The sequence below is a fragment of the Phaethon aethereus genome (assembly GCF_964289735.1).
Source record: "Phaethon aethereus genome assembly, chromosome: 1".
NCBI lineage: Eukaryota > Metazoa > Chordata > Aves > Phaethontiformes > Phaethontidae > Phaethon > Phaethon aethereus.
This window is the reverse complement of record NC_138575.1, coordinates 94,925,162-94,941,221: the sequence shown is the minus strand read 5'-3', so window position 1 is coordinate 94,941,221 and position 16,060 is coordinate 94,925,162. Positions and strand designations below refer to the sequence as shown.

At 41.6% G+C, this 16,060-nt stretch overlaps 1 protein-coding gene across 1 annotated transcript; it reads left to right on the top strand.

Annotated features, from left to right (window-relative positions):
- Nucleotides 1-1,338: 1,338 nt before the first annotated feature.
- SFT2D2 (SFT2 domain containing 2) lies at nucleotides 1,339-7,628 on the top strand (the record flags this gene model as incomplete). The annotated part of the gene is made up of 8 exons (XM_081999221.1): nucleotides 1,339-1,401; nucleotides 2,255-2,341; nucleotides 2,646-2,731; nucleotides 3,835-3,916; nucleotides 5,851-5,886; nucleotides 5,990-6,048; nucleotides 6,933-6,962; nucleotides 7,589-7,628. 8 exons carry the CDS (start codon nucleotides 1,339-1,341, stop codon nucleotides 7,626-7,628), a joined length of 483 nt encoding a protein of 160 aa, XP_081855347.1.
- Between the last annotated feature and the right edge of the window lie 8,432 nt (nucleotides 7,629-16,060).

Here is a 16,060-nt window from a genome sequence, read left to right as displayed (position 1 = left end):
GGATTCAAAAGTGGTGGGAGGAGATAGGATACAACTAGAGAAGTAAAACTGGCACAGGGTATGGACTCTTCTTTTCTGAAGTCTGGAAAACTAGGACAGTTTAGATTATAGAATAAAATCATAGAATAGTTTGGGTTGGAAGGGACCTTTAAAGGTCATCTAATCTAACCCCCTTGCAATGAGCAGGGACATCTTCAACTAGATCAGGTTGCTTAGGGCCCTGGCCAACATGACCTTGACTGTCTTCAGGGGTGGGGCATCTACCACCTCTCTGGGCAACCTCTGCCAGCATTTCAACACCCTCATTGTGAAAAATTTCCTTAGGTCTAGTCCAAATCTCCCCTCTTTGAGTTTAAAGCCATCACCCCTTGTCCTATCACAACAGGCCCTGCTAAAAAGTCTGTGCCTATCTTTCTTAGAAGCCCCCTTTAAGTACTGGAAGGCCACAGTAAGGTCTCCCCAGAGTCTTCTCCAGGGTCAACAACTCCAACTCTCTCAGCCCATCCTCACAGGAGAGGTGTTCCAGCCCTCTGATCAGTTTTGTGGCCTCCTCTGGACCTGCTCCAACAGGTCCATGTCTTTCCTGTGCTGAAGGCTCCAGAGCTGGGCACCAGCTAGATCTCACCCCAGCAGATACAGATGTCAGCTACCATATGCTTGGAAGAGTAAGAAATGCCTCACTCTTAGGGAAAGTGGGAGTGTATGCCATCTCTTAAAAAAGCCCAACCCAAACCTGTATGGTGCTGTGAATATAATCTCTCTGCCACATGAACCTGCGAATCGGGGCTAGGCTGCTCTTACTCTCGCCGATTTGCAAGGTTTGCAGTACTGCGGCTTGTGCCCCTGCTCCAGGAGAGCTGTCACGGGACGGCTGGAGTGTCCGGGGGGGAGCACAGGACCAGCTACACCACTTCCAGGACCCTTCTCCCCTCAGCGTCTCTCACCCGACTCCCCGTGACGGCGGGGCACTGCCTCAGAAGACGCAGGTGCCCCGGCGGGCTGTGGCTCTGAGCGCCGGGCTCGCCGGCACAGCGCTGCTCGGGGCGCCTCTAGTCCTCCGCTGCTCCGGCGGCACTCGCTGGCACCTCACGGCTCGTGAAGTCCCCGAGGCGGCTCGTTTCTCCTCCTCGCCGCTGGATGCGGTCCCGCCTCCCCCGCCCGGTGGACTACATCCCCCGGCAGCCTCCGCGTCGTCGCCGCCGGCCTTCATTTACCTGCCGAGTGCAGGTAGCCCCCGGTGGCGCGGTGCATGCCGGAGCTGGTAGTCTCTGAGGAGAGGAAGGGCAGTCTGGCCGTGCGTGGGGCAGAGGCGCTCGGGCGCGGGTCGAGGTGGACGGCATGGACAAGCTCAAGCGGGTGCTGAGCGGCCGCGACGCGGAGGAGCCAAGCGGCCTGGCTGAGGTAACGCTCTGCTCCCCTTGCACCTGCCTCCCTTCCGGGGGGGGCTGTGTGCTGGGCCCGGGCGGCGGTTGGCGGGAGCGCAGTGGTGGCTGGGGGGACCGTGGGCCGCTCCTCAGCGCCGCCCCTCAGCGCCGCCGCGGCCCGTCAGTGCGGATCGGCCGTCGGTGGGATCGGTCTGCGCCGCCTCAGCCTGTCGCTGGGCCTCCGGCTACCTGGGGAGGAGCCGGCCGGGGTCTGCCGCGGCCAGAGGTTTGCCTGTAGCCGGTCTCTGGACCTTTCACCCGCACTTAACGCCCCCCCAGGTTTTACCCTGCGAGCAGCCGCTGCTGGGGGTGCCGCTGCCTGGGAAAGGGGCCCTGGCTTCTGTTTTTTTGTGAGAGAAGATGGCTCGGTCTCCCGAGTGAACCTCGGCCGGCCGGACACGGGAAGACTGGTTGCGGCGAGCCCGTGCGCTTGCGTGGTGTGGGCAGGCTAAAAAAACCCAGCAAAATCCAGTCAAACAAACACCTTCCACCCCCCCAGCCCCCTTCCCCGCCTCTTTGTTCGAAAAGTTGGCGGAATAGCAAAAGTGAAAAAGTTGCTGGTGCCGGCGAGCGTGGCGGGGGTGGGCAGTCGCGCGTGGGTACGCGCCTCCGGGTGCGCCCCGCCGCTCCTTCCTCGCGCGGCTGCCCCTCGGCCGCTCCCGCGGTTCCCGCGGGCGGTGAAAGAGGGTGCTTAAAAACGGAGGCTCCGTTTATGCTAGGGCACAGTCGTGTATCTTAGGGGGAAGCTTACACACTTAGTATGTGGCAAAACCTGTTAGTAAATAATAACTTGCACTCTTCGTTTTCTCCACTTTTCTCCTTGTTTCTAGGTTATTGATGCAACTTCATTAGGTTGGGGCACCAGAGTGAAAGGCTTCATTGCTTGTTTTGCAATAGGATGCCTGTGCTCCCTCTTGGTAAGGATTTTTTGCCAGATCCCCGATATTTGCGTTTCAGGGGCCCCAATAATTACAGCCTTGCTGTATGCTCTTGCTTGATTTTTTTTGTCTCTGGGAAGACATCTGACTTAGTTCCAGTTAGATGCAATGCATTAATTCTTAACAAGAATGCAAAAAAATGCAATTTACTTTTGTGTGTGATTCTGCATTTTGGGTTTAACTCTTCCTATGACTTCTTTGGTGTTGTGACATTTCTTGGATATACTTCTTTTGCAATTTAAAAACAATATTAATTCCCCCCGCCCCCAATGTTCTTTTTTAGGGTAGTTGTCTGCTATGGGTACCAAAGAAAGGGCTGGTGCTCTTTGCAGTGTTTTATACACTGGGGAATATTGCATCTATTGGGAGGTAAGAGTCTTCATATATTAATTCCCTAATAAAGATGAGAAATTAAAGTAGAGTGATAGGTGAAGGTGCATAAGTGGTAGAAACTGTTGCATTTCTGTGAGAAGATTTGCATATGTAGATCATTCTCTTGTTGCTGAATTTTAAAGAACAGCATTTCCCCAGTAGTGACCTGAAATGGTAAAGAGAATTTTTGTTTTGTTTATTGTTATTAGCAATGCATTCAAGGTAAAAGTTACTCATCAGTAAAGAAGAATCAAACTCATGTTTTGAGCATTGAAGTTTCTTGATTTTTTTTTTTTTCAGCCTTGTGTCCTCCCCGATGAGATAAAAATAATTCTTTGCCATTTTGTGTTTGGTCATGTTCTCTGTGTTTTGGTGAATATATTTGGATAGGCCTGTTTGATAAGCCTTCATGGCAATTGAGGTTCCTGAAGCATAGCCCCACTGACTTTGTGACAGACACAACGTTCTGTGGTTGAGGAAACCTAACAAGATGTTAGAAAGTGCAAGGGATGGAATTGGAAATAATATAGTAATAAGGCAGAGTAATACAGTATGTGAGGCAGAAATACTACCTTAGGTAAAACTTCTACCTTGCATAGTTCACGCAGTATCAATCACCAGGGCTCTAAATGAGGGCTGCAGATCTGATCAGGGATCAGAGAATGGATCCAGGCCTGAAAACAGCCCTTTATGTAGAGGAATTGAGCTGGATTACCTGGCAATCCATGCAGAGCCTCTGTGGCTGGTGTTTTTGAAGAGCAGGTTAAAAAAGCATCTGTCAAGAATGAACTAATTGAAACTGACCTTGACCCATGCTTTTAGCTTGATAGTTCTGCTCTACTTATGTTAATTGTAACTGAACAAGTGTGACTAAAATTATACAATAAATACCTTGCTCAAAGAAAAGCAGGAATGGATTTTGTCTCATTGTATATCCTGTTTCTTTTCTTATGCAGCACTGATTACCATAACAGCATAGTATACTGATGCCCCATAAGGCAGCAGACAATTTAACAAAATAACCTCCCTTAATAAGGAATCTTACCTAGTTTCACTTTCACCTTTCTACCTCTGTGTTCATCTTGTTTTGTTTTTCACAGCACTCTTTTTCTTATGGGACCAATGAAACAATTGAAAAGGATGTTTGAGCCTACACGTTTGATTGCTACAATTGTTATGCTGGTAAGTATCAAAGGAATCAGTTTTAACTCCTGCTAACCTGTAAACAATTTCCATTGTAAAGTCCTTTCATATACGTTGATCAAACTATGTCTCAAGATGTGTTTGTGCAAGGTTTTTTGGCTTGGTTGTTTGGTTTTTTCCTTAAAACAGTCCACACATCTGCTGTAGTGGAAAGATGTGTGTAGCACCAGAAAACCACCTTCCTATTGCAAAAGACTGAGCTGAAGCCAGGTTGTTATGCTAAATGATCATTAAGAGTCTGTGGCTGGGGTGTGTGAACCATGCACGTGCTTTTTTAGGGTGCTTGAGGTCACAACATCATATTTTCATGTTGCTTAAAAGATGGGAAACTAGTTTTTAGAAAGTTGTACTATGGAAGTTGTTAGACATTCTATTTTGCGTGATTTTGACTTTTTGAATTCTATCTGATTTGCTTTAAAGAGGTGTGTAGGTATTTCTACCTTGATAAAATTGTCATTTCCTGACAAAGCAACTGGGGAATCTCTATACCTTGGTCATCTTGCATTAAAAATACGAAGTCATCGCAGCTGGCTGATAGCTTCAGGTTTTGAACCTCATATGACACAGGGAAATTGCAAATTCAATATTCAACTGAAGCAGCCCCTGGAATTATTTTTCATGTGCTTTTTTTGCCTCTTCAACTTTCCCATTTTGTCTTGGAGAGTCTAAAATCTGGAAGGTGGTTTAACTTGCATGAAAGTGTCCTCTCATTTTCAGTGTGAATGTTTTCAGAGTGTTTGCTTGGCATCAGTGCTTCCTATTTTCTCTTTAAACATCCAGAGCAGCTGCAGGCAACTGATAGAGCATGAGAAATTGACTGTGTATGCAGCAGCAGGCAAGAAGGTGATGTGTATTTGTTTTGTATGCATTTAGGATGCCTGGAGTCAGGAGAACGCCTGAATTGTTTTTCACTGGAATACAGACAGTTGTTAGATGTATCATGTAGTATTTAGACCAATATACAAATTGCCACTTTAAGACAAATGGGGAAAACTACATTTAATGTCAGTAATCATGGTTGAGGTGAAGTGTATGATTTCTTTGGCAATGCATGCGTTACTGTCTTGAATATGCAATACTAAATCTTTTTCTCAAGCAGAAAAATGCACATTATAATCTCTAGTAGCACAATGGTATATGTGTATCAAAAGGCTGTTAGATGTTGATGAAGGAAGATTAAGTATCATCATCTGTCATAGCTAAATGAGCTATCGTGTCTTACATTGAAAATGAAAACTTGCACTAAAAGGAAGCTCCTGTTAAAACTGAGGGTTAAACCAGAAAATAATCCAAAATGACCTACTACCCCACAAGACTTTAACTGTAGTAAAGACACAGTGCAACTCTGAAAAAGGCAAAAGTGCTGGTTTGAATGGTTGTGCTGGACCTTATGTGAAACGAGAGAGCTGCTAAGCAATAGCTGAAAGTTCTTGAAAGCTTATTGTAGTTTTAATTGGTAAGAATTAAGTTATGTCATAACTTCAACTCCACAGTAACCTTGAGAATCAACAGGGAATGTGGCATGTAGAGAAGCAGAAAGACTAGAGTTGTAACTCAAAGTTTTATTTAGCAAAATGAAGTGTGGTGTACACCTATGACACCAAGAAGTGTGGGATGAAGTAGGAACCTGCTGATGTTGCAAAAGAGTTGTAGGAACCTCTTCTTGTTCCTTTGCAGCCATAAAATTATTTTCTGGAGATATCAGGCTGATATTTCCTCATTGCCTTATTTCACTTCAGAATTGTAATAATGAGAGCATTTTAAATAAGGAGAACTCTTATGCAGGATTAGATAAAACTATGAAATTATGTAATCTGTTTCTGTCTCTGTGAAGGAACCCATTATGGTGTTACAGTAGCTATAAAAACTGGAGTTGTTTCTATGTTTCATAGAAATTGTTTGTTTTCTTCTAGTTGTGTCTCATACTAACACTGTGTTCTGCTTTCTGGGTGAGTACTCAAGTCCTATATGTATATATAAATGGAGTATATTATGCTTCCATTGTCTCATTGTGTGTTATGTTCCCCCTTGGCCCCTATTCTCTTCCTCCAGTGGCCTAAGAAAGGACTTGCGCTCCTTTTCTGCATTTTACAGTTTTTTGCCTTGGCATGGTAAGTGATTTCTTCCCCATGCGCTCCGTTTTCTAATGCACCTAACATCAGTAGCTGAATTGTGAGTGGGTTTTGACCCTCCTTGAGTTAGAGGGAATGAGAATTTTTACCTCACAATTCCCCTAGATGCAAGACAAGGCATCAGTGAGGAGCTGATTTGTTCCTGCTTCTTAGTCTCTCATACCACTTCAGAGGCTTTGGAGATGGAGTTCAGGGCTCCATTTCTGGGGTAATTTCCTCTGAATGTGTTTAATTTCTGTGAGCCTGAAGTAAAACAAGTGTGTTTTTCTTTCCCTTTTAAATCAATTTGTTGCTTACTGTCTGGTATTCCTCTTTTACACTCTCCTGAATTTGTCGTGTTAAAAGACCCAGATATACCAATCAAATCAAGTGTCAGTGTTCTTTACCATATTTGTAGACGTGGCACTTCAGGACATGGTTTAGTGGGCATGGTGGTGTTGGGTTGATGGTTGGACTTGATGATCTTAAAGGTTTTTTCCAACTTTAATGATTCTATGATTCTATATGCTCTGTGTAATGTCACAGAAGTATTATAGAAACTGATATGAACATCTAGCCAGCCCTCAAGGCTCATCTTACCTGCCTGTAGGTGTTGGCGTATGAAGAATATTGTGTGCAGGAGAACTGTGTTTAAAATGCTGCTTACAATATGCACCCTGATTTTGCCATAGCGTTTCACAACCTGGCTGGACTAAGATGACTTCCCAGAATACTCATTCCTGTGGCTCACAAACTCAGAGCTTCATTTTGGTTGTCTATCTTGCAGTTACCTGTTTAGAGCATCAGAAGGGTGGTTCTTCTTGTCTGTGACTCTAATAAAATCTGACATGAAGAGTAACTTTAAAATTAACCTTTCTTCTTAGGTACAGCATTTCCTTCATACCATTTGCAAGGTAAGTGTCCCTGCTCCCTTACTTTTTGTCATCTTGAGGTTTAATGATACAGAAGATTACTTTATAGAGGCACTGTAATGTATGGCTTTAGAAGTTTTCCACGGTGGTGTTTTAGGGGGAGGAAATGCATGTAGTTAAACCTGAAAAGGAAACTAAGCATCTTCCATAGTGGGAGAACACAAATTAAATGACAAGGCTTCCTGTCAAAGTATGTAAGCATGCTGACCACATGCTAAACTTGGGCATTCCAAAGGTAAACTTTAAATGTTGGTCCAAAATGCTACTAGAACAAGTGTATTTGTCCATGTACCCTTTTTCCTGTTCTCCCCCACAAGCACTGTTCTGTTTTGAGCTCACCGTTCTCTATCCTGCTCCATCAGTTCCACCCTTCTTCAGTGCTCCCCCTCAATACAGGCATACAGGTGTCATTTCCATTGCAGTTGGGCAGGTGGATGGTGAGCAGACCCCCTTGTCTAATGCATTCATGTAGTCATGCAAATTATGGAAGTGCAATTAATACATGGTCAGCTAATCTTTGAAGTCCTCAGTGTCAGTGTGATAGCAGCATGGATGAGTCTCATCAAGCAGCATAACTGAGGTGGCTCTGTTTTTTCTCCTGCCTGTAGGGATGCTGTGAAGAAATGTGTTTCGGTCTGTCTGTCCTAAAAGGAATACTGGATGCTTCACAAAGTTCTAGGAAGTATAGTAGAACTATGTTAAGATCACTGTGTATGTATTTTTCCTACTTCTGTCTTAAACATGTGCCTTTCAGCTTGTTGTTAGAAGCTCCTTGTGTTAAATCCAGCATATGCAATTGCTTGGTTTTGTAAGCAATGGTATCTGTAGGACAGGGTGCTCGTGATCAAATGAAGTTCAGTCTGGCAGAAGAGCTGGGTAGAGAACCAGAATTTGTGGTGATAATCTTTATGTAAAATCATGTATTTGTTTGGTTTTACAAAAGTAACAAAGAAATACATGAAGTCTGTAAAATGGAGACCTCAACTCTTATGAGACTATGCCAGTCTAGAGAATTTCTTTTTCAAGAAAAAGAAATTTTCTTTGTCAACTGATTTCTTACTGGCAACTTGTTTTTGTTTTTTAAATAGCCTTATGTCACTTAATCTTTGCACTGTTTGCCTTTGATAATGGAATATTGGTTTTCTTTCTTTTCCTGCCTCTCTTGCAAAATTTTAGGCTTATGAGACTTCTAAAAGATTTAATTCTAAATGAAAAGACTGTTTGTGAGTAAGTATGAAATGTCTGAATCTTTAATGAAGTATTTAATTTTCAGTTTAGACTGATGGTGTTTCCTTAAAATACGTGAAAGGGACATTTTAATCTGTAAAGACTTGTTCCTATAGGAAAAGCACTTGCAAAATAAGGTTGATAGAATTTTTCAGCTGCCAGGAACCTAAGTTCTTTGCCTTGCCTACAGCTAATGTTGATACATACAAGTAGGAAACTGAAATTTTTCACATGAAGCAAGGTGCTTCTCTTCTCCCCCAGCTGCAGCATAGGAGCAGTGTGAAGCTGAGGGCATGATAGGTAAGCGAAGAGAGAGCTTATGTTATGTCCTTTCTCAAAGGACAAACTCTGATAAGGTGGAAGTGGCCTATTGTTTAAGCAGTCTGGGCTGGGGAGAAAACGTTTTCTTCTGAACTTGTAAATAAGTTAATACTCCAACATTTCTCTTTTTTTTTTTTTTTTTTTTTTGTGAGTGGGATTAGTTTCATTTCTCCCAAAGCTCTTGCATGCACTAGTGAGCTTGTTCTGCTCTGAAGAGAAAGTACAATTTTCTATTGCCTGTCTTGGCAAGGAAAGCATGTAACAATCTAGCTGCCAGCTCCAAACAAATGCTGGACAGTTGGTATCCAAATTCCAAGGCTGCTCTACATTCTCTTTATCTTCTGAGCTATGTATAATCATAACCATTGCAGTGGTTGGTTGTTTAATATTGGAGCACAGATCCTGCTTCTGCTGTATGAGATGCTGTTCCAACTGCTTTCATGTTTCCTCTTACCAAGCTGCCTTACTGGAGTCGGTGCCTACCAAGGTGATTATCCAGTGGACTTCAGTATGTGCTGAAGTCTCTCTTCCTCCATCTACCAAGAGTTTAGTCATTTAACAGCATTGTGTTTTCATGGTATGCGTATCCCTGACTTGTACCACAAAGATTTTAATGTAGGAAAACCCTAGATCTACTTGGCAATGAGGTGTAAGACCACAGTGAAGCAAAATAATTCTATGGCTTCCAGAAAGTTTCTAGAAACTGAGTTAATTCAAAATCTTAAATTTGAGTGTCCTTCTGATAATTCATAGAGTACGGTACCACCCTGTTGTTAGGATCCTCTGAAAAGAAAGATTCCCTTTTGGGGATGGTATGAAAGGGAAATTTTAACAGGCCTTCTGTGGATTCCAGCTGGCTGGAGTTGCTGTTAAAAATGCATTTGAATGGAAAATGCCACCTTGAAAATATGGCACTGAATCAATTATACAGGATGATGTTCAAGTTCTATGTCCTGGTGGTTGTTTTTTCTCCCTAGGATTTGGAAATTAATGTTGAAATAACTAGGCTGACTCTTACTTTTCTTGAAAGGAAGAATTAGTTAAAAGCCTAAGAGAGACTGGGAATTAAAGAGCACTGATACTTCTTTTCCCTGACTGATCTAAGATAAGTATATAAACTGATGTGTCTTTTTTTTTTTTACCAGGGAGTAGGTTCAAAACCTAATTTACATCTGTCAAAGGACCAGTGTTAGTCTTTTATTAGGACATGTTTACAGAATTCCTTTGTCTAAGGGCAGTTGAAATGCAACCATAATACCTTTTACATTCCAATGTTTCTTTAGTTTTAACATCTTTGGGTGTTCCTGGAAAACACTACAAGTGTAGCATACATTATTTCTTCTTCCCCTCTCCAGGAAAGTTATGTTAACTGGGATCATCATTCCAAGCTCATCAGCAGTCAACATAATGGAATTTGACTTCTGGGGTTCTTTTTTTGAATACTTCAGATTAGAAGGAGTAAAAGCCTTTTGCGTATTCCTTGACTAGCTTGTGCAGGATTCTGGTACCCTGACTCTCTAGCACTTCCTCTAGAACAACGCTAGAATTGGGTATGCTGAATATTAGTTTTTCAACTTGCATACTAGCTAACTGGAACCTTTTAGCTGACTGTTGTGAGCACAGAAACTTAGAAGTAGGAAATTTAGGAAACTACCAATAGAGAGCAGGTAAACTTAAATGGGTTTCACACACACACACCCCCCGCCATGATTTTAAAGCTGTAATTCCAGCTCCACAGCTTTTTGTTCTGTAAGAGTGTAACAGATCTTTGACTGCATAGCACATGAGGCTAAGCAATTGTGCCCTTAAAGGAAGGGAACCCAAGGGGAGATGGCAAAGACATAAGGATCACCCCAGTGCCACTAGGGTTTATGTTGCCTTTTGGTGTTGTATTCTGTTCCTGTGAAGGTCAGACAGTAGGAGAAACTCACCATGTTCTTGCCAATATGTGAAACATACTCAGGGTTTGTCACTTCATCTACAAGCAGTTTTGATTTTTAAAATAACTCTTCTCTATCAGAACAAAACTCTTCTGATTCTTACTCACTTGTAAGTAGCTGTGTTTAGGCTATTGACAACTTTAGCAGCAAAAGATTTTTTTACTTAGTTAAAATACTTTATGATTTTTATGTAATCAGGGAGTAAACTAGTATATGAATGTTCCCTCTTGACCAGTTTCAGTCTGAATTAGATTATATCATTGTACCATTTTTTTGTCATTAAAACTACTTTGTGTTAAGTTTTGATATAATCAGCTTTGTTTATCTGCTTGGCAGGAAGCATAGTGGGCATTTCTGAAGCCCTTTCTAGCTTTCTATCTTTATGTCCTTCAAGGCAGGAACGTTTGTTGTCTGTGCTGTACTGCAAAGACACATTTGTTTTAAATCACAAAGCTGCTTCCGTCCCAGAGTCCTTGCTTGGTTGCCTACAGCACGTAACTCAAGGCTGACTTTCCTAAAGAAACTTGTATGATGTTGGATGCCCATCTTGGTAGGATTTGGTGTTCTACCAGAAAGTGCTTTTTGCCCGGCCTTACTGTTGGTCAACTTGCCTATCCACTTTTTTTACTTTTCGCAGAACAGATAACGTAACCAATCATAACCAAGCAGCCTTAATATACAGTTCTAGCATGAAATATGCGTATCTGGGATCAGCTGAATTTCCACATACAGTAGAAATGGAAATGAGGAGGGTAGTAGTCATCTGGTCCCAAAGTACTGAGATTCTGTATGTTAAAATGTGGGGGGGTTTTTTCATTACTTCAAAGTTTTGCTCTGTGTTATGTGATGAGATCCGTTGTGAATACTGGTACTATCTAAGATGGTTGTACTCTGGTGATGCAAACAATTTCATCTTGCTTAGATTGTTCATGAGCTGTTACAAAAAACAAGGAAGAAATTTCTGCACCAAGTTGAAATTATTTTAAGAAATTATGTTTTAAAAAAGACAATGTGTTAGGCTTTGTGTGAATACTCACTATGCAAGTTCGGGAGAGGGCAGAGACTCTGCTATGGGGTGGCTTCCAGCTAGGTGCAGGATTACAGGCTTGAATCGATGACAACTTGTGGGTAGACTGCAGCTGGCATGCAATGCATTTGAAGGCTCATGGCACTTGCTTACGTGTGGTCTAAAACTCATGTTCTGGGAACTGCCTTGTGGAGCAGCGTGGGCACCTGAGGCTCATCCCCTTCTGCTGTGTGCTAAGAGTTTGAAAGAACCTCTGCTGAGTTTCTGAGAAGGGTTCTTGCTTAGTTTTGGTCCTTAATCGTGTTAATGAAAGTAAGATCACTGTTGCTATTGTAGATTCACAAAACTGAGGAGGAGGATAATGTTTAAACACATTTGTCTTAAATACTAATGTTTACAACCATAGCAAATACTGACCATGTAGGACAGAAAGCACAGAAATGGTATATTTTCTTAAAACCACGTGCCTCACTGTAATGTGACAACACTAAATTTTTTTAACAGCTGTGGAATTGTTTTGTAAAATAAACCAAACTCTCAGAAATTCTTCACAATGTTTTTTACTGTTACTAATTCTGTTTGCTGTTGTGCTTTTTCTATGTATTTACACTGTTTAATTTCTATTTTGATAAACATCTGTTTTCCTAACTTACAACTTTCTCTGTAATGAAGTGAAATCTTTACTTAACAAGTGCTGGGTTTTTTTTCCTTCAATAAAGTTGTCATTGCATTAAATGAATTGCTCTTATGGTTAATATGGAGGTTTTTAATGATGCTGATTCTTCAGACGATGCTGGAATTGCTGTGGGTTGGTGTTTTGTTGTTTGTTTTTTTTTTTTTAAAGTGATTGTCTTGTCCTCACTTCCTTTGCTGTGTACACAACATGTACTGCTGAGGGGAGTTTCTGTGCCACCACTACTGTGCAGTGGCTTCACTCGGCATATGCCTAGCTCAACCAAATTCTTACTGGCATAGTTGCGTGCACCTAGACAACTGGTTGGCAGAACTACAGTTGTTAAAGTGGGGATTATATTTTTATTACTTACCTCAAGAGTCAACCTAGATATGCTAACAAACTATTGGCTTAGTCTGTGCTCCAGGGCAAATAATTCCTGATGCTATTCTGTCAGCAAAGACTAGAGTTATGAAGCAACATGCCTCTGGCTCTTCTTTGTAGAATAAATACACTCTGGATACTGTTGTACACTGGAAGTAAAATGCCAATGATTTATGAATGTATGTTAAAAGTAGAGTTAGAGGCAATGATTTTAAATTTTTGGGGTTTTTTCCTAAACTTTGAGAAAGCACATGCATTTAAGTTTGTGCCTAATATGCATCCAAACACTTCCTGTGGTTTTAATGTTCCTCAGCAGTGTAACAGGGCTGTGCATCGGGCCATCTTCATAGTACATTAAACTTTCTGCTGACTGACAGGGCAAACCAAAGCAGTTGCATTTTTTTTTTTTGCAAGGGTAGTGGTGAGACTTGTGTGGGAGACTGTTAAGTTTTCAGTTACTTTTTTTTTATTGTTCTTCTAAGCAAGCTCTATATCAAAGCTGACTAAACTGACATTTCTGTCCTATAGGAAACACCAAAGTTTTGTTTGAAATAGAAGCAGCAGCCTGTCTTCCTGTAACACAGAAACCTAGGGATTTGTATCTCATCCTTTTGAAAAGGTTAGAGCTTCCAACGACTATCAGGAGAGCTTGATATAGCTATGTCATACCAAAATAGCTATGAATCTGAGTCCTAAAAGGGCAATAAATCCTATCCATATTTAATAGCTTAGAGCTACTTTGCTTGCCTAGGTCAACCTCCTGCATAACAGCAAAGCTGTTGAACTTTGCCCCATCATTCTCATGCTGAGGTCTTAATACCTGAATGATTTTTAAAAAATAAATAAAATTAAATCTTCATTTGAATCCTCTAAACAATGAATGATCAACTGCCCTCTAGGGAAGGTGTATTCTGTAGATGACTTTGCGCCTTAGAAATACTCTGAAAAGGTTTATCAGTTGTACTAAAGCATCTAGTCCCCTCAATCCCACTTATAAATAGTGGGGTGAAGTCATCAGCACCATATCCAAATTCAGCGACGAGACTTGGAAGGCTGCAGTACTCATAATGTCTGCCCCTTTCCCTTCTTCCACAAGGTCTGATTTGCAAGAGAGGGTATTTTGTGGATGCAAGAAGTTCAAAGTTGGGGGTTGACATTTATTTCTTTCCCTTACCTGCACCTTTCCTATTGAGTTCAGTCTTGGCTGCAGTACCAGTGGGGGTACAGGCTTGTAACTGCCCAGCCCCAAAGAGCTGCAGATGCCTAAAGGGAACAAAATCCTTTTTTCCTACTTTTCTGAAGAAAGCTTCTAATGAATTAGAGATGGAATAGTATATATCTAAGCTGCCACTCTTTGGGATTGATATTTTAAGGTAGCCTATTTCAAACCCTTTTAAGTTTGTCTTGGGTTCCCGTGTGGCATCTCTGAGAGGTTATTGCTGAGAGTTTGTGCTTTAAAATCTCTGCAGAAGCAAGTGTGGAGTAACACCAGCGTAGTGGAAAAATGGTGCATTGGAAGTATTGGCTGGCCAGCATGATTTCATCACAGTTCTGAAGGGCTGTCACTTCCAAATATGTGGAGTGAAAATAAATTATTTTATGATGGGCATATACTCCTGTGTTTTCTAGCTGTGTGTAACAGGATGTGTCAGGCTTACCACTTTTGAGAGAATCAAATGCTTTGACAGACTTATACTTGCAACTTGTTAACTCTTACAATTAACAAAAAGCTTTAACTTACACGTCCAAGTCAAAAGTGTATGTTTGATTTCACTAATATAAACACTGGACCTATTACTTTTTTTCTGAGATGTTGTAAATAGAATGTAGAAGTTTGTTTAGAATCTCTTAAATTCCTTATTATTTTCTGATCTTAAAAATGGGGACACTGATAGTTCCTTGCTCTAGGTGCTAATTCATGTCTGGAGACAACATTGAAGATCTTTTCGTAGGGAAAACAAATTAGGGAAAAGTATAATTATTGTTTAAAACTAACTTACACTTATCACCAGCCTGACTACATCAGGATTTTCTTTTTTTTTTTTCTTCTTTCTGTTTTCTGAGCTCAGAATTAATCTCAGTTATAATTAAGATTATAACACCAGGCAGGGAGGTACTACTTGAACAAGCTGCCTGCCCCACTGCTAAAAACATACCTGGTGGAAGTTATTGAAACTGTCCCCTCACCCCCTGACGTTAATGAAAAGGCTAATCTTCTCTAAGTCTCTTCTAACCTAGCAATCTCTTAAGGGGCTGGATCCGTGATTAAAAAACAGAGGGAAAGCAGCTGTCTTTTTATCCTCTCTTAATTATTCCTTGGTAGTTGATAGGTGTTGATTTCCTGGGAGTGTCATGGTGATGGCGGTTACATTTCCCTGTGGTGTTGGGACTAAATGTTCAGAGGGGGGTTAGTTGTTTGAATGGTTCAGTGGGAGCTTTGGAGATGGAAAGAATGAGTCTTGTTCTCTGCGATTTCATCTGATCACGAAGGGCTGCCTTTTATTTGGAAACGTGCACCTAAAGGCCAAAAAACAGCTATCCAATGTCAAGGCAAGGAAGGCCTCTTTAATTATATTTTTTCCTTTTTTTTTTTCCCCCCCCTTTCTTTCTTTCTGCTGTATCTCACCAGCTGGTGGCCAGGAGGGTTTTAGAACAAGTTTAATTAGAAAGTCAAAAATAACACCTTGCTTTTTCCTACTCTAACCTGTTGAATAAACTCCAGTAAATGTTGCAGGATAGTTCTTTCTCTGCTCTCCCCAGTCCTCATTGCTTCATTTAAAAATATGAGTCACTAAATTCTTATTAGTAAATCCTGGACATGGCCAGAGAAGATAATGAGTGTTGCACTTGCATTTTTAACTAGTAGGGGTCAGTTCTGACTGGTTATGAGCCGTGAGGTCTCTGATCCCTCTTGGAAGGGATCCTCCTTTTCCAGCTGGGTTTCAGGGAAAGTTTACAACATGGCAGGTTTTGTATGAGCATTTTCTGCTCCCTCTGATGCCCTTACTGATTTGCTTGTTTAATTAAACAGGAGACAAGTGCAAGAGGGGTAGTAGCCTTCTGTCCTTTGGCCCTGCTCTGTCCCACTTGCAGTGGCAATGTTTGTCAGTCATCTTGTTACTGTCGTATTCTGTAAGTGCAGCTACCTTTTCTTCAAATGTCCAGTTTAGGGAGATTTAACTTCCAGCCCAAGAAATAACCCACCTGACATGAGAGAATGGGTTATTCTCGGTGCCCTGGGAATACCTACATCCAGTGACATTAATTTCTTTGTGCTTCAGTGTCAGCAGCTGTAGACTTGGAAAAATTCATCTTGCAAGAAAGTAGGAGAGAGAAGGGATGTTTGGGAAGCATTCAAAGTTGCTATTTAGGTGAACAGAGGGACATATGCTTAGAGGATGTCTCTTACTTCTCCTACAACAGGCTAAATATTCAAAGTAAAGATTTTCACCCTTAATATTTTTTCAAATGAAAAGCCAACAATAAGCAAATAACTTCGACTATGAAT